Genomic DNA, 22,636 nt, shown 5'->3' with positions numbered 1-22,636 from the left:
GCTGGCATCTAGCTATTCACAAGCATTTCTCAGATAAACACTCTGTTTGGGATGACCAACTTACCTGCATGCCCATGAGCATGCTACAAATTACCCAGCAAACCTATGGGTTAATGGCTCCCATTCTTAACCGCCATTTTGAATAGTGTCACTAGTGAGGGATAGTTCTGGGACTGAGGTCGCAATTCCGGCCAATCAGTATTTTACACCTTTGCGGTGTAACTCTTACGGTAGCCACAGCACTGAAGATGGCTGTACACAGTTCTTAGTGGTTCCTCCCTCAGGGGGTGGGCAAATCTGGCCACACCCAGTTATCTACAATGGATGGTAGCAACACCAGTCCCACTTCCCTACTATTTGCAAGGGGTGTGTGTTCTTCTTTTAGTCGGCCTCTGTAAATTGCTCTGGCTCTAGGATCAAAATGAAAGTCACAGACCCCCATGTCTTCAGGAATACTATCTCCCTTTGGTCCCGGCAGAAAGGGCCGAGGTGGCAAATCTACAGAGCTGCCAACAATCCATCCCCAATATAATGGGTCTAGGGAAATTGCTCTGGCTGGGTCTTACCCTGAGAGTCTGCTGTACTGTCCTCAGGGCCAGGGTGAAGGTCTCCTGTCTAGGAGTTGCCTCTGTGGCGTCAAGAGTCACTCCTACAGTCTGCTGCTTAGGGCAATCCTGCTCCTTTCTCCCTCCCTGCTGACTGCAGTTTCCTCCCTTTTAAAGGCCTCCTCTCTATCATGTATGACTGACAGAGGAAAGGGGTGGGACTAGTCCCACGGCCAGGGCCTCTCTGGCCCCTTCCTCATCTGTGTGGGGCCTATACACCCTGTCACAATGTCGCTATCTATTAATTTGTCAGGGAATTCAGAAAGTCTTGGACCCTACACCACTGATTTGCCGTGGAAGTTTTGCCATTGATTTTAATGGATGCAGGACGATACATCTAATAAGCATGAAAAACAGCCATATTTTAAAAGTATAGTTATATTATGTACAGTGTGTATGAATATGTAATATTGTTGTAACCTTGTTGGTCCCAGGATATCCTAAAGCTTTCTGTAAGCTCAAAAGCTTGTCTCTCTCACCACTAGAAGTTGGTTCAATAAAAAATATTATCTCACCCACTTTGACTCTCTAAAATCCTGGGAGCAACATGGCTACAATACCACTGCCTACAACCATTCTATTAAGTCTAGTAGATTAACCAATTAGCCCGTGTCTTTTTAAGTGTTGTTTTTGATGGGATTTTAGTGCTTACTTAATTCAGGTCAAAAAAGAGAGGTTTCCTCTCAAACATTTTAATTAACCATCTACAGAAATCTCGCAACCCCAGAGTCTATGATATTAAATATTCAACTCAATATGGATATCCCTCTCGGATTGTTATAGTCAAGCACAAGTTGTATTCATCCTCTTTTATTCAAGTCAAAATACAACAAGCAAATCAAACCCTCCCATTCCAGAGAAAACCAGTTAAGGTTGATCTTTGACCTAAACCTTCTTCCACCCAGAGAAACAGGACCAATGTGAAATTTGCAAGGAAAGAGACCCACATCTGCTTGGGTCAGTCATTTTGGTCAGTGGAATAGCCAGGCTTTTTGGGATGACCATCACTACGTGTGTCTCAGCGCAGGAATTCAGCCTGCTAAAATCTCAATGCCTCAGATCATCCATGCAACAAGATCATCTGGTGTTTTCTGAAGAAAGCTTCAGCTCTTCATCAGGACTGCTTAATGTACTATCCCATTAGGTACATGACCTCTGGAAAGTCATATTGTTTCAAAGTACACTCTTCTTAAGGATGATGATAGCGCACTTTCCAAGGTTCAGTGGTGCTCTATGGTGTTAGCCTGGCTTTGGCTTTCTGCTACAATATTACTGTTATGCCTAGCTGGCTTCGCACCACACGCCATCCAAAAGCTGAGCAGCTCTGTTCCAAAGAGAACCCCACCTGCCCATGAATATGATCTGTCAGAAATGACCAAAGGATGCCCCCAGAGTCTCCCACTCCTGTTCCTCTTCATCATCTTTTATGTGGAACTGGCACGAATACTGTTCCATTCAGTCTTCTGGGGCAGAGAGATGCCATATGGAGGGAGGTAGTCAAAGAACAGATAACATTTAGGAAAGGGCAGCCGGTCCAAGTGTGTGGGAGCAAAAGGCAATGTGTTGGACAGCCAGGCTGACGTCAGATACCCTTGGGCTGGTGAGTAATACTCAGTGGACAGGCCTGCAGCACAGATGTTGCTGGGCATCAGGCTGGAACCCTGTCATAAGTGGGGAAAAAAACAGAAGAGAGTTCTTTAAAAAGTCAACACAGACCTTTAGTTAGATGTAATTTACGAGCAGCCTAGGAATTTTCCCAGTGTTCAGCAATGAAAACTAAGGACTTGTAGACTTTAAGGTCACAAGGGACCATCTTGATCATCTAGTCGGACCTGCACATTGCAGGCCACAGAACCTCACTCACTCCTGAAATAGGAGAGAGATATCATGTGTACCAACATGGATAATGCTGTGCAATTTAGGAAACAATACCAGGGCAAACAAGCACAGATTAACATAATGGGGTGAACGTAGCAAGGATTTTGTACAGAAATGAGGTGGTATGGTTGCCTACACCAAAGTCCCTATCTAGTCCTCTTCTAGCCTATGGCTTCTGCAAGGTGTTCATCCTCTCAAATGGTTGCTCAAAAATGGATATCAAAAAGGTGAGGGTCCCACAGACAACATGTTCAGCCCCTGAAGGGATGAAGTGCAATGTATTACTCTTGATTGGTCTCCATGTGTCTAATTAAAATTCATCTGGAAGGACAGGTTGGTCCAATGCAGGCTTTTTGGGGAAAGGACTTGGAAATAAAAGGGGGAAACAATATTTCCACAAACAGACACCTCCCCACTTATGCACTGAAAAAGACGGTTACTCACCTTTGTAACTGTTGTTCTTCGAGATGTGTTGCTCATATCCATTCCAGTTAGGTTAGGTGTGCGCGCTGTGCGTGCACGTTCGTCGGAAACTTTTTACCCTAGCAACTCCAGTGGGCCGGCAGGTCGCCCCCTAGAGTGGCGCCGCCATGGCGCCTGATATATACCCCTGCCGGCCCACCTGCTCCTCAGTTCCTTTTTGCCGGCTACTCCGACAGTGGGGAAGGAGGGCGGGTGTGGAATGGATATGAGCAACACATCTCGAAGAACAACAGTTACAAAGGTGAGTAACCATCTTTTCTTCTTCGAGTGATTGCTCATATCCATTCCAGTTAGGTGAATCCCAAGCCATACCTAGGCGGTGGGGCCGGAGTGAGAAGTCGCGGCATGGAGCACTGCAGATCCGAAGGCCGCGTCCTCTCTGGACTGCTGGATCAGGGCGTAGTGGGCAGCAAAGGTGTGGACCGATGACCAGGTCACTGCCCGACAGATCTCCTGTATGGGCATGCGGGCGAGGAAAGGCAATGACGACGCCTGCGCCCTGGTAGAGTGCGCAGTCACACGGCCCGTAGAAATGTGAGCCAAGTCATAGCAGGTCCTGATACAGGACGTTACCCTCGAGGATAACCTCTGCGAGGAAGTGGGAAGCCCCTTAACGCGGTCCGCTACTGCCATGGAAAGCTGGGGGGATTTGCGGAAGAGTTTGGTCCTCTCCACATAAAACGCGAGAGCCCGACGGACATCAAGCGAGTGGAGTTGTTGCTCCCTGCATGAGGAATGAGGCTTCGGGAAAAAAAACGGGAGGAAGATTTCCTGGTTGACGTGAAAGGCTGAGACCACCTTGGGGAGAAAGGCAGGGTGCGGTCTCAGCTGCACTTATCTTTATGGAAGACTGTATACGGGGGATCTACTGTTAGCGCCCGGAGTTCCGACACCCGTCTAGCTGAGGTAATGGCTACTAGAAAGGCGGTCTTCCAAGAAAGATAGAGCAGGGAGCAAGTCGCTAACGGCTCAAAGGGGGGCCCCATGAGCCGAGTCAGAACCAGGTTAAGATCCCAGGTAGGGGCAGGGGGTCGGACGTTGGGGTATAGACGTTCCAGCCCCTTAAGGAATCTAGTTACCGTCGGGTGAGAGAAAATGGAGCGGCCATCCCCATCCGGGTGAAAGGTGGAGATAGCCGCCAGGTGAACCTGAAGGGACGATATCGCCAGGCCCTATTGCTTGAGAGACCAAATATAGTCCAATATATTGGCGACCGAAACTTCCATAGGGAGGAAACCCCTCTCCGTGCACCAACAGGAGAAACGCTTCCACTTGGCCAAGTACGTCGCTCTAGTGGAAGGCTTCCTGCTGCCCAAGAGTACCTCACATACCGGGGTAGAGCAGCGTAACTCGGATCCGGTCAGCCACGCAGGAGCCACGCTGCTAGGTGCAGCGACTGGAGGTCCGGGTGACAGAGAGTACCGTGGTCCTGGGTGATCAGGTCCAGGTGAAGGGGCAGGGGGACTGGGTTGGCTATGGCCAGGTCCAGCAACATGGGGTACCAATGCTGCCTGGGCCACGCTGGGGCTACCATAATCACGCGGGCCCTGTCCCTGCGCACCTTCAGAAGAACCTTGTGGACCAGTGGGAACGGAGGGAACGCGTAGAACAAGTGGGTCGTCCACGGAATAAGGAAGGCGTCTGCTATAGACCCGGGTTCCCGGCCCTGAAAGGAGCAGAACGCCTGGCATTTCCTGTTCCCCCTGGACGCGAAGAGGTCCACACGGGGACAACCCCACCTCTGGAAGTTCGAGAGGGCAATGTCCGGGCGGAGGGACCACTTGTGCGAGAGGAAGGATCTGCTCAGGCGGTCCGCCAGCGTGTTCCGTACTCCGGGGAGGAAGGAAGCCGTGAGGTGAATGGAGTGGGCTATACAAAAGTCCCAGAGTCGCATCGCCTCGTGACATAGGGGAGAGGATCTGGTGCCGCCCTGCTTGTTGATATAGTACATGGTCATCGTGTTGTCGGTGAATACCGCGACACAACGACCTCGAAGCTGGTGACAGAATGTTTGACAAGCAAGGCGGACCGCTCTCAACTCCCGCATGTTGATGTGTAGATCCACCTCCTGCGGGGACCACAGGCCCTGTGTCTTCAGGGTTCCCAGGGGGCCCCCCAGCCGAGATCTGAGGCATCTGTTGTTAGGGACACCGAGGGCTGGGGTGGGTGAAATGGGAGCCCCGCACATACGACGGACTGGTCTAGCCACCAGCCGAGGGAATCCAACACCCCCTGGGGGATTGTGACAAGCGTGTCTAGTGACTGTCTGGCTGGCCGGTATTGTGCGATGAGCCAAGATTGGAGGGGCCTCATGCGGAGCCGTGCATACCCTGTCACAAACGTGCAGGCCGCCATGTGGCCTAACAGGGTTAGGCATGTCCTTATAGAGGTCAGGGGGGCCGCCAGCAAGCGCTGAACGATGGTCGACAGCGACTGGAACCTGGGCAACGGTAGAAGGGCCCTGGCCAAGGTGGAGTCCAGGACGGCCCCAATGAACTCTACCCTCTGCGAGGGGAGCAGAGTGGACTTGTCCACGTTGATCAAGAGGCCCAAGTTAGTAAACAGGCAAGTGATCCTGCGGACGTGGATGCGGACCTGCAGCTCTGAGGTGCCCCGAATCAGCCAATCGTCGAGGTAAGGGAACACGTGAATGCGACTGCGTCGAAGATGTGCGACAACGACAGCCATGCATTTGGTGAATACCCTCGGGGCCGTAGAGAGGCCAAATGGGAGGACCGCGAATTGGTAGTGATGGCGGTCGACCACGAACCGAAGGAAACGTCTGTGGTGTGGCCATATGGCGATATGAAAATAAGCGTCCTGCATGTTGAGGGCGGCATACCAGTCTCCAGGATCCAGAGATGGGATAATGGTCCCCAGGGATACCATGCGGAACTTCAACTTCACCAGATATTTGTTGAGTTCCCGCAGGTCGAGGATGGGTCTGAGGCCTCCCTTGGCCTTGGGGATCAGAAAGTAGCGGGAATAAAACCCCTTGTCCTTCTCGTTCTCCGGAACCGCCTCTATGGCTCCTTTGTCGAGGAGCGTCTGCACCTCCTGGCAGAGGAATTGCTCGTGAGAGGGGTCCCTGAAGAGGGACGAGGGTGGGGGGCGGGAGGGAGGAAAAAATATAAACTGCAGACGGTATCCCGTCTGCACCGTGCGTAAGACCCAGCGGTCCGATGTTATGTCGGTCCACACCTGGAGGAAAAACAAAAGGCGATTGGAAAATGGGGGGGAAGGATCAGTGGGGGAAACTGGTACTACGCCCTCGGGCGCACCTTCAAAACGAAGGTTTGGGTCCAGGTGGGGCTTTAGAGGAGCTTTGGTTCTGCTCCCCTTGATTCCCCGACTATCTGCGCCTTCCATTTCTGCCGCGGTGCCTATTGAGGTCCTGCCGCTGGCGGAACTGGGGGTACGGCCGGCGCTGCTGCTGTTGTTGCGGCCGGAAGGGTCTGCGTTGTGTCCCGGGCGTGTGCATCCTAAGGGAGCGTATAATGACCCGATTGTCCTTCAGACTTTTTAGTCTGGGGTCTGTCTTCTCCGAGAAATAGGCCCTGGCCTTCGAACGGGAGGTCCTGGATGGTGTATTGGAGCTCCAGTGGAAGGCCAGAAACCTGAAGCCAGGAGATGCGGCGCATTGTCACCCCTGAGGCGAGGGTACGAGCAGCCGAGTCCGCAGCGTCCAAGGAGGCCTGCAACGAGGTTCTTGCAACCTTCTTGCCCTCGTCAAGAATTGCCGCAAATTCTTGATGCGCCTCCTGCGGCAACAGCTCTTTAAACTTATCCGCTGCCACCCAAGAGTTAAAGGCGTAGTGGCTAAGAAGGGCTTGCTGGTTGGACACCCTGAGCTGAAGGGCCCCCACCGAATAGACCTTGCGGCCGAGGAGGTCCATACGTCTGGCCTCCTTGGATTTGGGAGCTGGGGCTTCTTGTCCATGACGCTCCCTCTCGTTCACCGACTGCACCACGAGGGAGCACGGTGTCGGGTGAACATGGAGGTACTCATAACCCTTGGAGGGGGCCATGTACTTCCGCTCGACGCCCCGTGCAGTAGGGGGGATGGAGGCCGGCGATTGCCAGATCGTATTGGCGTTGGCCTGGATCGTCCGAATAAAGGGCAGGGCGACTCTGGTGGGAGCATCAGAGGAGAGGATGCTGACGACGGGATCCTCGATCTCGGAGACCTCCTCAGCTTGCAGGCTCAAGTTCTGCGCTACGCACCTGAGGAGGTCCTGATGTGCCCTGAGATCTAGTGGAGGAGGGCTAGAGGAAGAGGTGCCTGCCACAGCCTCATCGGGAGAAGACGATGAGGAGACCCCTGGCAAGAGAGTGTCCAGCGGGGGGTCTGTCTGAGCCCTTGTCTCTGACTCTGGAGGGAGCTCAGGGTCTTGCTGTTTTGACCCATCCTCTCCGTCCGGGGGGCGGGGGGGAGACAGCGACGCCTCCGGCTCCCTGTGCTCCGTCGTCGCAGGCCTAGGAGGAAGCTGTTGGGGACCCTGGGCTTGGTGATACGCCCAGGGTGTCCAGAACCCCCACTGCTGCAGTCCCTGGTCCTGTTGAGGAGGGTCTTGAAAAAGGGCCGCTTGCCTGTCTGTGCCCAGTGCATAAACACTGTCCACCTGCGACGATACAGACGGCTGTCTGGAAGGCCATGGAGGGGCCGACAGCGGCTGGTAAGAATCTCCTCGTCCTGGCGCCGAAGATGGTCTCGGTGCCGGGGACCGGTACCAGGAGTCATACCGGTGCGGGGATCGGGACCGGGGTCTGTCTTGGGCTCGGAGCCGGGATCGGGACCGGTACCGGCCACCGACGCGGTGCCGGGAGGTCGACCGGAACCGGGACCTGCCACCAGCTCGGTGCTGGGAGGTCGACCGGGGAGCTGATCGACGGCGGGAACGGCTCCTAGAGTCCCGGTGCCGGTATCGATGACTAGAGCCAGACCGGGACTGCCTGGAGGACGACCGGTGCCGCGAATGTGACCGGTACCGCCGAGGGGAGCGGTGCCGGGACTGCGAGCGGCGCCGGGATCTGGAGCGACCACGGTGACGGGACCTCGACAGCGAGCGTGAGTCCCGAGACGGCTCTCTCATTGTCGGTTTGCCTCTGGACACAACCCGCACCGGAGGTACCGGGGGTGGAGGCTGAGTTGGCTCAGTCAGGGCAATTAGGTCCCGTGCCGAGGCGAAGGTCTCCAGCGTCGAAGGGACCAATAGCTCAACCCCAGATCTTATGGGGGAGCTAGGCGGGACCGGACTCGACGGGCCCTCTGGGCCCGGAGTCGACGGGATCCCTGTCGGTAGTGCCGCGGCAGAGGCAGGTGCTGGGCGCTCCACTCAAGTCTGCCTGGATGGAGTTGCTGACTTCGAGGGCCTTGCTTCGGGACCCGGTGTCGGGGAAAGTCGGTGCCAGGGAGTCTTTCCGGTGCCGGCGCGGTCCAGTGCCGGTGTAGAGGTGACGGTCTGTGAAGCTGCCGGGTTGAGTGCCGCTTCCATAAGGAGAGTCCTCAGTCTCTGGTCTCTCTCCTTCTTTGTCCTAGGCTTAAAAGCCTTACAAATGCGGCACTTGTCCGAGATGTGCGATTCCCCCAGGCACTTTAGGCACGCGTCGTGGGGATCGCTGGTCGGCATCGGCTTCTTACAGGCCGCGCATTGCTTGAAGCTCGGCAAACCAGGCATGGGCCCGGTGCCGGGTGCCGGGAAGGGCTACGGCCCAAACCGGCTAACAAATATTTACACTATTATTTACAACTATTTACTATATTACTACTTAACTAACTACACTTAACTACTAACTACAACTATAAACAGTACAACGAAGGAGAGCTAGGGACGTGGAAGACAGCAAAGCCGTGCTCCACAGTTCCAACGACCGACACGGCGGTAAGAAGGAACTGAGGAGCGGGTGGGCCGGCAGGGGTATATATCAGGCGCCATGGCGGCGCCACTCTAGAGGGCGACCTGCCGGCCCACTGGAGTTGCTAGGGTAAAAAGTTTCCGACGAACGTGCACGCGCGGCGCGCACACCTAACCTAACTGGAATGGATATGAGCAATCACTCGAAGAATAGACTTAGTTTCAGGAGGAATGACACAATGTCTCTCTCTGAGAAAAAATGGAATTCTTCTGGGTCACAAAGACTCTTTTCTTTGTAACACCTGTACAAGGCATGATACTGAAAAGGGTGAGTCTCTCTGTCTTACTCACTTCCTTTACACATGACCTCCCATACTCACTGTGATTTCCAACTTTGGAGCTGGAATGAAATCTGCTTCGGTCAGATGCTGGAGGCCACCGAAATATCCTAATTTTTCATGTTTTCTCCACTTTGCTCGCTGGTTCTGGAACCAGATCTGGGTGCAAGGGGAGAAGGAGGGAAGGCAAATGAAGGTATGACAGGAATAAGACAGGTCAAAAGAAAGGTTCACATCTGTTTCAAAGAGACATTTCTGATACTCTTTGAAGATTTGATGGAGAACGACAAGCGTCCAGGGTGGAGAGGCCTGTATGGCTAATGGCCCAACCTACCGAAAAGAATTTGCTTTCACAATACACCTTTCCTACTATAGGTAATGTACAGGCTGTGTAGTATCTGTGTTTGGACAGACATGGCAACCATTGTTTTATCAGCAATAGCGCACATTGAGCAAGGTCTGTCAGCCAGGATACAGGGGCTTTCAATTATCCTTTTGGGAAAGTGATAAGGGATCTATAAACAGCAATCAGAGACATATTGAGGGGTCCTTATTTTAATGCTTTTCCTGAAGGGCATAGCCCCTTGTACAACACTGCTCCTTTTCCCAGCATGGGAGAGCAGTTTCAGCAGTAGACATAAAGACCTGGTGGAGGGTTCAGTTGGATGATCTACTGGCTCATGATGAAAGTGTTACCAACTGAACTATATTGATGACACTTCTTTCTATACTACCAGGTAAACATTTTTAAAGCACTAGAATGGTTTAAGGCATCTGTGTCTCATTGGGACTTGAGTCTAAGTCAATCAAATGCTTTTGAAAATTTTACCCATTAAACTTGCCCTAGCTAAAAGACTCCTACTTTTCTCCAAGGTGCACCTGTCTGCCAGCTGACTTGATCTTCCTGGCTAGTTCCAGAGACATGGCTAAATATTTACAGGCTAACCACTATAGCGGTACATGGGTGTATCATGGGTTGCATTGCTTGGTCAAAAATATTTAAACCTACCCTCTTTTGTGTCAGGAGTTCATGAATGGAATGCAAGTCTTTCATTCCTTGGTAAGTGGTTCAAATGGAACAAAGGAAATTAGTAACCAAAAGTAGTTACTGTTGAATATGTGATTTAAAAAAAAAAAATCCAGCAACAAACAGGTTAATTATTTCGGCATCTCTTTCAGATGAATTACTTGGAATGTCAAGTGTCTGCTTTGTTGCTATTGGCTAAAAGCTCCTGGAAAGACAAACTTGTATGTGAGTTTATGCATGAAACGACTTAATCCAGTATCTAGTGGACAGGATTCCTATGACAAAATGCACTATAAAATTACCTGTTTCTGGATTATTTACAGAATGGTCAAAGATGGAATGGGCCATGAAGACTCAGCTACATTCTCACCCTTTATGGTGATCTTTCCAAAGTCCATATTTTGAGGCATAGTCATAGATTATAAGGCCAGAAAGGACTATTGTGATCCACTAGTCTGACCTCCTGCATAATGCAGGCCATAAGATTTCCCTGAGTTAATTCCTACTTCAGGTCCAATAGCTGTGGTTCTTTTTGAAAAACATCCAATCTTGATTTTAAAAATTTCCATTGATGGAGAATCTGCCATGACCCTTGGTAACTTGTTCCAATGGTTAATTACCCTCACTGTTAAAAAATTACACCTTATTTCCACCTAGAATTTTCAACTTCTACCCTTTGGATCTTGTTATACCCTTCTCTGCTAGATTGAAGAGATTCTTTTATTAAATTTTTGTTCCCCATGTGTAGGTACTGATAGCCTGACCACATCACCTCTTAACCTTGAATTGTGGACACCAGAAATGGACACATAATTTCAGCAGTGATTGCATCAGTGTGAAGTCATATAACCTCTCTACTCCTACTTGAGATTTCCCTGTTCATATATCTAAGGTATGCATTAGCATAGGTGCCGAATTTCTAATCTGCTGAGGGGTGTGCCACCTGGCTCCTCCCAGGCCCTGTCCCTCACTACACCCCTTTCCCCAAGGCCCCACCCCCATCCTGCTTCTTCTCACCCTCGCTCCACCCCTCTTCTTCAGACCTCTTCCTGCCCTGCCCCTTCCCCGCCTACTTCTGTCCTTGCTCCTCCCCTCACTCCCCAGCACCTGCAGAAGTCGCAAAACAGCTGATCTGTGGCAGGTGGTAGGCACTGGGAGGGATGGGGAGGCACTGATCCGTGGGGCCCGCTGGCAGGCAGGAGGCATTGTGGGGCGGGGAAGATACTGGTAGGGGGGCTGCCAGTGGGTGCTCAGAACCCACAATTTCTTTCCAGTGGATGCCCAGCCCTGGAGCACCCATGGAGTCAGCGCCTATGTACATTAGCCCTTTTTGCCATCGGGTCACACAGAGATCATGTTCAGGTGGTTATCCACCATGATCCCCAACTCTTTTTCAGGATCACTGCTTCCCAGGATAGAATCCCCCATTCTGTAAGTATGGCCTATATCAGAGGTGGGCAAACTATGGCCTGCGGGCCACATCTGGCCTGTCAGACCATTTAATCCAGACCTCAGCTCTTGGTCCGCATGGTTCCCAGGAAGCAGCCAGCATGCAGGGCCAGTGCAACCATTTAGGCAACCTAGGTGGTCACCTAGGCCACTGTCATTTGGGGGGTGGCATTTTCTTCGGCAGCGACCACGGTGGCTGGATCTTCAGCTGCCCCAGTCGCCACTAGCATTTAGGAGGAAGGAGCTGGTACAGGGGTGCGCGGGGAGGGCTGCCTGCAGCAAATGGGGGGGGGGGTGGCACGCAGGGAAACTCCCCACCCCAGCTCACGCCTGCCCTGCCTCCTCCCCGTGCATGCCGTGGCTGCTTCACTTCTCCTGCCTCCCAGGCTTGCGGCGCCTAAGCTGATTGGCCCAGCAAGCCTGGGAGGTGGGAGAAGTGAAGCAGCGATGGCGTGCTCGGGGAGGAGGCAGGGCCGAGGGTGGGGGGTGGGGAGCTGCCGCAGGGAGGCGCTTCAGGATGGAGCAGGGGGGCTGCCACAGGACGGAGGGGGGAGCTGCCGCTGTGGGTGCGCCTCAGGGCGGGGGCTCAGGGACGGGGGAGGGCGCAAGGTGGAAGTTTCATCTAGGGTGCAAAACATCCTTGCACTGGCCCTGCCAGCATGACCCCACTTCAGCTTCTACGTAGTACGCAGAGGTGTGGCCAGGCAGCTCTGCGCGCTGCCCTGTCCGCAAGTGCTGCCCCCACAGCTTCCATTGACCACAGTTCCCAGCCAATGGGAACTGCCGGTGTGGCACCTGCAGAGGGGGCAGCACGCAGACCTGCCTGGCCACACCATGGAGCCAGAGGGGGGACATGCTTCCTGGAGCTGCTTGCGGTAGGCGCCGCCTGGAGCCTGCACTCTGAGCGCCCCTGTGCCCCAATCCACTGCCACAGTCCTGAACCCCCTCCCAACCTCTGAACCCCTCGATCCCAGCCCAGAGCCCCCTCTTGTACCCCAAGCCCCTCATGCCCAGCCCCACCCCAGAGCCTGCACACCCAGCCAGAACCCTCACCCCCCTATGCCCCAAAAGCCTGCCCCATCCCTGATCCCCCTCCTGCCCTTTGAATCCATTGGTCCCAGCCCGGAGCACCCTCCTGCACCCAAAACACCTCATCTCCAGCCCCGCCCCAGAGCCCGCACCCCCAGCTGGAGCCCTCAGACCCCTCCCACATACCCCAAACCCCTGCCCCAACCCTGATCCCTCTCCCATCCTCCAAACCCTTCGGTTCCAGCCTGGAGCCCCCTCCTGTACTCCAAACGCCTCATCCCCATCCCCATCCCAGAGCCCTCACCCTGCACCGCAATCCGGAGTCCCATCCTGCACCCTGAACTCCTCATTTCTGGTCCCGCCCCAGAGCTTGCACCCCAACTGGAGCCCTCACACCCCTCCCACGTACCCCAACCCCCCTGATGTGGCCCTCAGGCCAAAAAGTTTGCTCACCTCATGCCTATATTCTTTGTTCCTAGATGTACACATTTACATTTAGCTGTATTAAAACACATATTGTTTGCTTGCATCCATTTTAGCAAGCGATCCAAATCACTCTGTATCAGTGACTTGTCCTCTTCAATATTTACTACTCCCCTGGTCATTTTGTCATCTGCAAACTTTATCAGCAATGATTTTAATTTTTCTTTTTGGGTCATTGATAAAAATGATAAATAGCACAGGACCCCGTAGGACTCCACGTGAAACATCATCTCAGAGATGATTCCTCATTTACAATTACATTTTTAGACCTGTCAATTAGCCAGTTTTTAATCCATATAATAGGTGCCATGTTGATTTTACATCATTCGAGTATCTTAATAAAAATTATTGTGCAATGCCAAATCAAATACCTTCCGGAAGTCTAAGCATATCACATCAATCCTGTTAACTGTTATCAACCAAATTTATAATCTCATTTAAATAATGGATGCAAGTGCAACAGTGCTTGAGTTAGGAAACTGTCATCTATAATTATTAGAAATTGTAAGAGTGTTTTAGTGTTGGAAGCATGAGAGCTCCATTATATGCCACTCAAATTGAAGTACTCCATGATAATGCAGCTGTTTCCCTAAACATTTTAGATAGGTACTTCAGCAGTCGGTCATCCTATTCTCTAGTGTGATTTGGTGGTCTACAGCAGACACTAAATAATCCCCCTTCTTGTGCTTTATATACTGGTAGGGCATTGTGAGTAAACTGTTCCTGCTGATGTCTGTGCTATGGCTGTTCCATTCGAATGCCTTCTTGTCATCAAAATATTAGGCAGTAAAATTATAGCTAGTTGAAAATCAGTCCCAGCTATATAAACTGTCCTCTTTGTTAAACATCTTGTCTTATACTGGGATTCATTTACAAGGATGCCTCGTAGTATGGAAACCCTTTCCACAGAGTAGGAGAGAGAGTCCAGAACCAGCACCTGTGAGTAGGTTAGCTCTGCAGATGGAAGATTTCCATACAGAATTGGGCTAAGCATGTTTCAGTTATAAAGTACGTGGCATTCCCCTCTGGAGTCTTGTAAACAGCATCCAAATCTGCTGCATGCTAATATATTTCAAATGTAATAGATCTCACATGCAGGAAGGTTATGGCATCAGATCTCAGCTGGCATAAATCAGCGTAATTCCATTAAAGGCCTGCGAAGATATGCTGATTTATGCCCCCTGTGAATGTGGCCCATGGGTCTACCACATATGGTATCAAACAGAGAACTACCAAAAGTAACAGACTGTGTTTCCATTGGGCTAATTTTTGAGATGGTGCGGAACAGGCATGTGGATCACACTTTATATTGAATGTACATAAATAGTTTGTAAAGGATTGATAAATGATTAGTAGATATTTTAATAAGCGGCCAGTCAGTTGTTATAGAGTCCATCAGGTTGCTTATTGCCATTTATAACACATTACTTATGTCTGTGATATGCTGCTTATTACATCTATTATTTATTAACCATTTGGTTAATCCCATCAAGGGTGAAAGATACTTTTCCCTCCCATCTGTAAAATGGGGATAATGATACTGAGCTCCATTTTAAAACATTTTGAAATCTAAAGATGAAGAAGTACTATATAAGAGCCAGGAATAATAATAATAATAATGATTAATAATAAACAATTTATAAATGTACCTTCAATAGAAGGTATGGCTGCAGTGTGTGTGTGTGTGTTTGGGTTGGTGTGATGCATCTGGTATTTTAGGGGCACAGACTATACCTGGACCCTGGCTTCTGGGAGGTTGATCTTTGCTGCCAGTTGGTTGCGGATGTGAATGTCTGGATAGTGAGTGACCTGGAAAATCTTCTCTAGCTCCTGGAGCTGTTCTGCTGTGAATGTCGTCCGGATTCTCCGCTTCCCTTTCCTCTCATCTGTACAAGCAGTGAAAGATCAGTCATGCTGTATTATAAGGGTACATTTATAAATAGTTTATAAATGTTAATAAATTATGACTATAGATGTTTTTAAATGGTTAATCAGTTGTTACAGAGTCCAACAGGTTGCTTTTGCTTATAACCATCTCTACACTACTTTCTAATAACGTGCTTATAAGCATCTATATCACATAGCGCTCAAGTCTATAACATGCTTGTAGTATATATTGATATAAAATGACTGAATGATTCATTCATGCAGCGTCCTTGTCACCTGTTCTTGTGCCCATCATAAAACCCAATCACAATCTCTCTGTTACCCAGATGGTCTTCCAACCTTAAATCTACCAGTCAGTCTCACCTTGCTGTAATTATCTATGGCCTTCTGCTCTGAAAATAGAATACTCCCATTAAGGGAGTCTGAGCATATAAGTTCTCCTACTTGTTTAATTTTAAACAAGCATTCAAAGTTCTCCCTTGACTTAGATTAATTTCTCTGTTGACCAGGAGATCTTGAGTCAGGCTGAAGAAAAGTGGCACAATGCACAAATGCAGTAGCCGTTTGCCTTTAGTGAACTGTATTTAACTCTTATTTTAAGGTCATGAGTGAAGTTTTTTTGCTGGCCTCAGCTTAGTTCCTCTGTCTACTACACAAAACCACTGCACGCAATGAGGCTGCTTCGACCACTGTGTCTACTGCTTAGTACGTTTCTTTGTTAATTTGTGCTCCCTCGGTTTGTCTGATGTATCTTCCTGTTGCCACTTGTTTTTAAACTGAGATTAAGCTATTTTGGGCAGGGACCATCTATTATGTTTTTGTACAGTAACTAACCCAATGAGGCTCTGGCATCTAAGTGCTACTGCAATACCTATGATAAATAATAATAACAACCACCAGTTGGACTATTTGTCTTACAAGCTCAATTGTATGCATGTTTGTATGTTTTTAGAAGTTACATGTCACGTGAATGGCCACTTGGTTTGATTCTGACTTTATACTAGTTTTACACCAGTGTAACTCCATTGAGCACAATGGGATCACTCCTTACTTACACCAGTAAGAGCAGAATTCTGTCCAGAGTCTACATATGATCTCTTGTTGGCGGCGCAAGTAGGCCCCTCCAGCTTGGATCACTTGTTCCTGCTCTCTCTATACCAGGGGCTGGCAACCTTTCAGAAGTGCTGTGCTGAGTCTTCATTTATTCATTCTAATTTAAGGTTTCTCATGCCAGTAATACATTTTAACGTTTTTAGAAGGTCTTTTTCTATAAGTCTATAATATATAACTAAACTATTGTTTTATGTAAAATAAGGTTTTTAAAATGTTTAAGAAGACTCATTTAAAATTAAATTAAAGTGCAGAGCCCCCAGGACTGATGGCCAGGACTCGGGCAGTGTGAGTGCCACTGAAAATCAGCTCACATGCCGAAGACGGCATTCATGCCATAGGTTGCCTACTCCTGCTCTATACCATGCTTTCATCATTACATACCACTAACTTGAAGTCTTGCAACTAATAATGAGCAGGGTGTTCATTACATTTTTAAAAAGTTACCTTGCGGAAAGCCATGTAGTGAACAGTTCTGCAGGACACAGCCCTATCTGGTTCTAGACATTGTAATGGTCAGGTCAGACTCATGGTCAAATGCCAAATTACATGGTTAGATACTCTGTTATGGTATGGCTACTCTGTGCCAAACTGCCAGCACAAAGTGGTCTTAAAACCTGCATAACAGCCACAGGAAGTGCTTGTTTGCAGCGTAAGTTAGAGTAACCCTCAGGCTGCTCTAATGTGGCGCAAGGAGGCAAGCCCTGCACAGAGCAGTGGCAGCAGGAACAGGGGTCTGCAACAGTCAGTTCTGAGTCAGCTGATTTGCAGTATGTGCAGTTGGACCTGTAGTTCAGAAATGGAGAATTCTTCACCTAAATAGGATGCTGTTATTGATCTACTTGAGAAGATACACCCCAAGTATTGCGATTCATGTTTTCTTTCTGAACTTGAAAAACTGAAGCATGATAAGAACATAGCATTTCTAATCTCATGAGTGACTATGATGATCTTGCTACTCTGACCTGAGGTGACTGCAGCGAGAGCACTGGTATAATGCATGTTGCTGGAGAAAACAACCTATCTGAATAGTAGCTTTTGTTCTTCCATGGTCTGGTGACAACTGCCAATTTAATCATAAGAAAATCCTTCCTAATGGGAAAAGTTATCTGGAGCGGGCTACTGCATTCTCTCAAAAACAGTTACCTTTTCTGCTTTGGTTGAAGATTTGACTGTTAAAAGAAAATTTACCTCTTTGGCACTAAAACATTTGGAAAGATGTGACACATAATTGCTCTCTGAGATACAGAAATTTTTTTTTCACAGAACTGATCTGAACTGGAATCCCGTCTACTTCCTTGTCACCATACTGACATAGAAAACCAATGAGTAGTCAGTTCTGAGACCATGCCCTGGCAGAAAAGCTAATGGGCTATAAGGGGATTTTTGAAAGGCTAATGGGATATAGTTTTTGGAGACTGGTAAGTGAATTATTCCACTTGAAACATGACAGCTTTTTTGGCACATCTCAGGTACTTTAAAAATGAATCCAGTTATGCAAGAATATATGTGAGAAGCATCAGTTGTCATGAGCTCTGCATCTCATTCAGAACGAACTAATACAGCTCCCCTCTCAAAAAATTAAATCCAAACGATTGGACTTTTCACTAGCATATCGAGCCACCATTCATTAGACTGCATCCCTGACATTAGCCCCAAAGAGCAAATGTCATTTACACCGAGTCTTCTTGACATTATTAGAGCAGTGATCTGCAATGGGAAACACTTTTGTGCACGTATGTTGCAGGTAGCAGTAGTCAGAATCTCACAGAAGCCCTGATTATAGCGTTGGAGTCTCTACGGAAAATAGTTGCCAAAAGGGATATCACAGCAATGGTTCCATCATGAAGAGGGAAAAAATATGGGCGTTTGGTGCTGAGAATATGAATCTCTAGGCACTTTATGTTTCATGTGTATGTCCCAGTTTGAACCTAGTTCTTGGATTCCCACTGGAGGATTTTTCACCACACAACTCCATGAGCGTGGCTGGCCATCCAACCCTCTTGTGAAATACAGCAGAAAAGCAAGATCGACAGTATTGGCAATATTCTGCCAAGCCAATGATGCTTTCTCACTCTGTAATGAATCCACATGCGATACTGATATTGTCATTTAACATTTCCATTGTGATAATGCTTAAACAACAGCCAGGTAGAGCCCCACAATGTTAGGAACCATACAAACATACAGTAAATGATGGTCCTTGCTTAAACAGCTTATGTACAGACATCACGGTCATCACTTATACCCCATACCACAAACCACAAGCCTCTACTACTTGAGCAAAAAAGAGAATGGCCATATTAGCTGACCATAGTAGTGATAGGCCTTCTGTTTATGTTTCCTCTCTGTAAACTGCCCCTTAGAGGATAGTATGTTCACACACACTTGAGTCAGTAACATTATGACAAGAAATTGGAACTAGTGAAGCATGAAGCCTCTAGTCCTGGATGTCAGCTTAAAAAACTTCCAGGTGCTGAGTACTGTGGCTGTCTAGCATGGCATTTGGTGCCGAGTTAACTGGGTAGGAGTTCGTCAGCTGATCCGGATACAGGAATCAGGCAACTACATGAACTTCTCGAAAACATCCAGAGAAACAATGCCAAGCCTACAGAGGAGGATCAGCTCTAGAGGTCAGTGCTGTTCCAGAATCTATAAGATTGGTTGGAACTTAAGGTTTAATACACAGGAAAAGGAAAATGTGGGAATCGGAATGATCTGGAGAATGTTGGGCCATACCCAGAGCTAGTGGAAATTGGGGTTTTCAAATAAGTGGAGCTATGTCAGTTTAGACTAGCTGAGGATCTGTCCCACTGCCTGGGATGTTTCAGTATTCTCAAACAATGCCAACATCTGAGCAAATGAAAGTGCTTCATCGCAATGTCCATTTCAATGGTCTCGGTCATATCAGTAGACGGCAAAGTGCCCAGGAGCAGTATGTCCTTCAGAAACAGAAGGCTGTCTTGAGCTTGTGGTGTCCTATTTATTCCGCTGAAATAAATGATGTTGGCTTTGTGATGAGCTGAAAAAAATCTTTCCAGCATTATTCTAACAGCCCTAACCCTCCACTCTGGTATCCCTCTTGAAAGGGCTTGGCAAACTATTTTCCAATATGTGTATTGTACAGGGGAACATACACACAGTGCCTGGGAGTGTCACTTCAGCTGAAACCAGTTTCTCAAAGCTGAAACTCATAAAATAAAATAAAATAAAATAAAATAAAATAAATAACCTGAGGTCAACTATGGATCAAGTAGAGAATGAGCGGACAGGCTTTGATTTCAACTGGAAATGAAATTGCTGGCGAAATAGAATGCCGTGAACTAATAAAGGACTTTGCCACTAGGAGAGCTAGAAGACTGCATTTTTAATTAAATCTAATCAGTCATTCTATTTATGTTTTCAAACAAAATCTATTTTTTAAAAAATCTAGGACTGTACATTAACATTCTCCCCGGTAAGATGAAACTTTCTCTGACTGTAGTTTCAATAGGTTTTTTTTTTTGCCTTGGGATCTTAGCTTAGAGATCCCATGGCAAACAACAGAATTCAAAATTAGTCTAATAAAGAATGTGGGATGAAGATATAAGACAGAACATTTTGGAAATGTAACATTGGCTTTACAAATTTGTTTCCAAAGTCTCTGGGGAAATAAGAATACATATGAGTTTTCTTGAGCTATTTCTATATGTAAAGCTGGCGCTGACGCCTGCAGCCCTATGCACATTATGCAGGGTGTTTTCCACTGGCAGGGCCAGAGCGAGGCACAGGAAACCTAATGGGCCTGCAGCCCAATTCATAGAGGTGGCCCAAATGGAGTTCTGACTGGTGTGGTTCAGGTACTGGTGCAGGAGCCAGACTAATGGCAGTGGTGAGGAGCAGCAGCACTGGCCACCCCACTATCCACTCAGGTTTGGCCCCATTGTCCTTCATCATGATGCGGGGTGGTGGGGCCAAAATTAACCAGTGGGGCGCCCCCCCATGTACCAGGTTGCAAAGCCACTCACTCAAATTTACTCCCAACACCCCCAGTCATGGTGGAGGGCCACAGACCCAAACCTGAGTGAGCAGTCAGGAGGCCACTGCTGCTTCTTGCTACTGCTACCATGCAGCTGGCTCCTGCACCACTCCCCCAAGGGCCTGCCTGGCCTTGTCCTGCTTTCAGCAGCCTGTGTCCTCTCTGCTTCACCTGCAGGACTCACTCAGTCACAGCATCAAGACCTGCTACAAATATGGGGAGCTGCGATGAGTGCCCACACAGGGGAGTTGGCTGGGAGGTGGGTGACGGGGAGACCTGAAGGGGGCAGACCTGAGGGGGCGTTGCTAGGGTTTTGCCTAGTGTTAGGTAAAAAGGCATATGGGTAGACTCCATGCTAAGTTAAAGTGAACATGATTCGTACCATGTGAAAAATGTCTGGGGGTGCCCCTGAAAGCCAGTGATATTCGAGTGGGAAGTGTGTCCTGTAAAAGGAATTCAGTCACAGGTTCATTGTCTGCTGAAACCAACCCCAAGCAATGCAGGCAGCTAGATATGTCAGCTTTTGGAGATGCTGCAGAGCTATAGCTGTCTTTAAATGAACATATGGTTAACATTGAAAGGGCCAGGTCATGAACTAGGGTAAATCAACGTAGTTGAATTAAAATAAATGAGAACACACCAAATGACACCTGCTGAGGATCTGACTGTTTATTTATAATTGGATTTGGGATAAAACCAGAACATCAGAAGAACATTGTGGAAATTTAGATCCCGATTCCCACGTCATCTCTGCTGATAATATAGAATCACAGAAATGCAGGAGTAGAAGGGACCTCGAGAGGTCATCAAGTCCATCCCCTGTGCTGAGGCAGGACCAAGTTAACCTAGACCATCCCTGACAAGCATTTGTCCAACCTGTTGTTAAAAACTTCCAAAGGCTGGTGACCACAGTCTCCCTTGGAAGCCTACTTCAGAGTTTAACTATCCTTTCGGTTAGAAAGCCTTTACTAATAGCTATCCTAAATCTCACTTGCTGCTGATTAACCAGATTATTTCTTGTCCTATCTTCAGAGGACACAGAGAACAATTGATCATTGCCCTCTTTATAACAGCCCTTAACATATTTGAACAGGTCCCCATTTTATAGTTTATATTTGTTTTTTCCTTCCTAACTGTAGTACTTCGTCTTGATTGAATTTCATCTTGTTGATTTCAGAGCAATTCTCTAATTTGTCAAGGGTCCTTTTGAATTTTAATCCTGCCCTCCAGGGTGGGATCAGACCAGGAATGTTCAGAGCGTAGTGCGTGAGCCTCTACAGCATGAGCTAAAAGCCAACCGGCTCTTAGCTAAGCCTGTAGAGCAGACTCATTAACCTCTCTAAGTGGTCTCAGTGCCACTGGATGGGACAGAGCACCACACTCAGAAGGTTTGTGGGTTACACTTGCAATCCCTCCCAGCTTGGTGTGATCTGCAAGCTTTATAAATGTACTCTCCGCTCCATTATCCAAGTCATTAATGAAAATATTGAATGATACTGGACCCATGACAGACCCTTGTGAGACCCTACCAGATACATATCCCTCGTTTTACAGCAAACCATTCATAACTGCTCTTTGAGTATGGTCTTTCAACAAGTTGTGCACCCACCTTATGCAGTTTCATCTAGACCCCATTTCCTTAGTTTGCCTATGAAAACATTGTATGGAACTGTGTCAGAAGCCTTACTAAAATCAAGCTATTTCACTACTAAAGCTTCGCCCCAGACCACTAGGCCAAGGGAAAGTGGAAAGAGGCCACCCAAAAATTCCTTTCCTAGTACCTTTAGGCTAGTCCTGCTCATAACTCAAAGGGCCTGAGTCTCACTTACACTAAGGCCCCTTTACATCATTCTACTTTGAAGGCTCCTTTATGCTATCAGAGCCATGGAAGGGTTTCCAGGGCTATGTCTACACTACAGACCTTACAGTGGCACACTGTAAGATCTCTTATGTAGCCGCTCTATGCTGATGGGAGAGAGTTCCCCTGTCAGAATAATTAAACCACCCTCAACAAGCGGCGGTAGCTATATTGGCGGGAGAGCGTTTCCTGCTAACATTGTGCTGTTCACACAAGTGCTTTTGTTGGTGAAACTTATGTCAGTCAAGGGTGTGTTTTTTTCATCTATCACTTTTTACTAACAAAAGTGCTAGTGTAGACATAGCCAACTTATAAATGATCCCTTTATACTGCCTACTGTAAAGCGGCCTTAGTGTACAAAAGGATCCAGGGCTCAGTACTCGCCCTGCTTTGTGGCAGTATGTTTGGAAATACTTATAAAAGAAGGGGTGGATTTAGTTATAGTTATTTTGAACCAATTTTTCTCTGTGTACCTGAGCTGGCTGAATGTCTGGTGTCTTAGAAAAGAGATTTCATACTGGGCATCACTGTCATTCTTGTTTTTAAAATCCTTTAAAAAAGACTTCCACTCTCTTTTTAATCTGTTTTGATTACAGGACTTCCAGGCTGGTACTTC

General features: G+C 48.3%; 1 protein-coding gene across 1 annotated transcript in view; it reads right to left on the bottom strand.

Annotated features, from left to right (window-relative positions):
• Positions 1-2,029: 2,029 nt before the first annotated feature.
• The window catches only part of ISX (intestine specific homeobox), a 41,421-nt gene continuing 20,814 nt past the window's right edge, over positions 2,030-22,636 (bottom strand). The window contains exons 3-5 of the mRNA XM_030553591.1: positions 14,882-15,033; positions 9,202-9,318; positions 2,030-2,266 (exon numbers count right to left, since the gene is read on the bottom strand). Coding sequence (XP_030409451.1) covers positions 2,030-2,266; positions 9,202-9,318; positions 14,882-15,033 — 506 coding nt within the window. The remainder of the gene's footprint in view (positions 2,267-9,201; positions 9,319-14,881; positions 15,034-22,636) is intronic.

The sequence above is a fragment of the Gopherus evgoodei genome, chromosome 1, assembly GCF_007399415.2.
Source record: "Gopherus evgoodei ecotype Sinaloan lineage chromosome 1, rGopEvg1_v1.p, whole genome shotgun sequence".
NCBI classification, from domain to species: domain Eukaryota; kingdom Metazoa; phylum Chordata; order Testudines; family Testudinidae; genus Gopherus; species Gopherus evgoodei.
The sequence above is the reverse complement of the archived record's forward strand: the minus strand, read 5'-3'. Positions and strand labels throughout refer to the sequence as shown.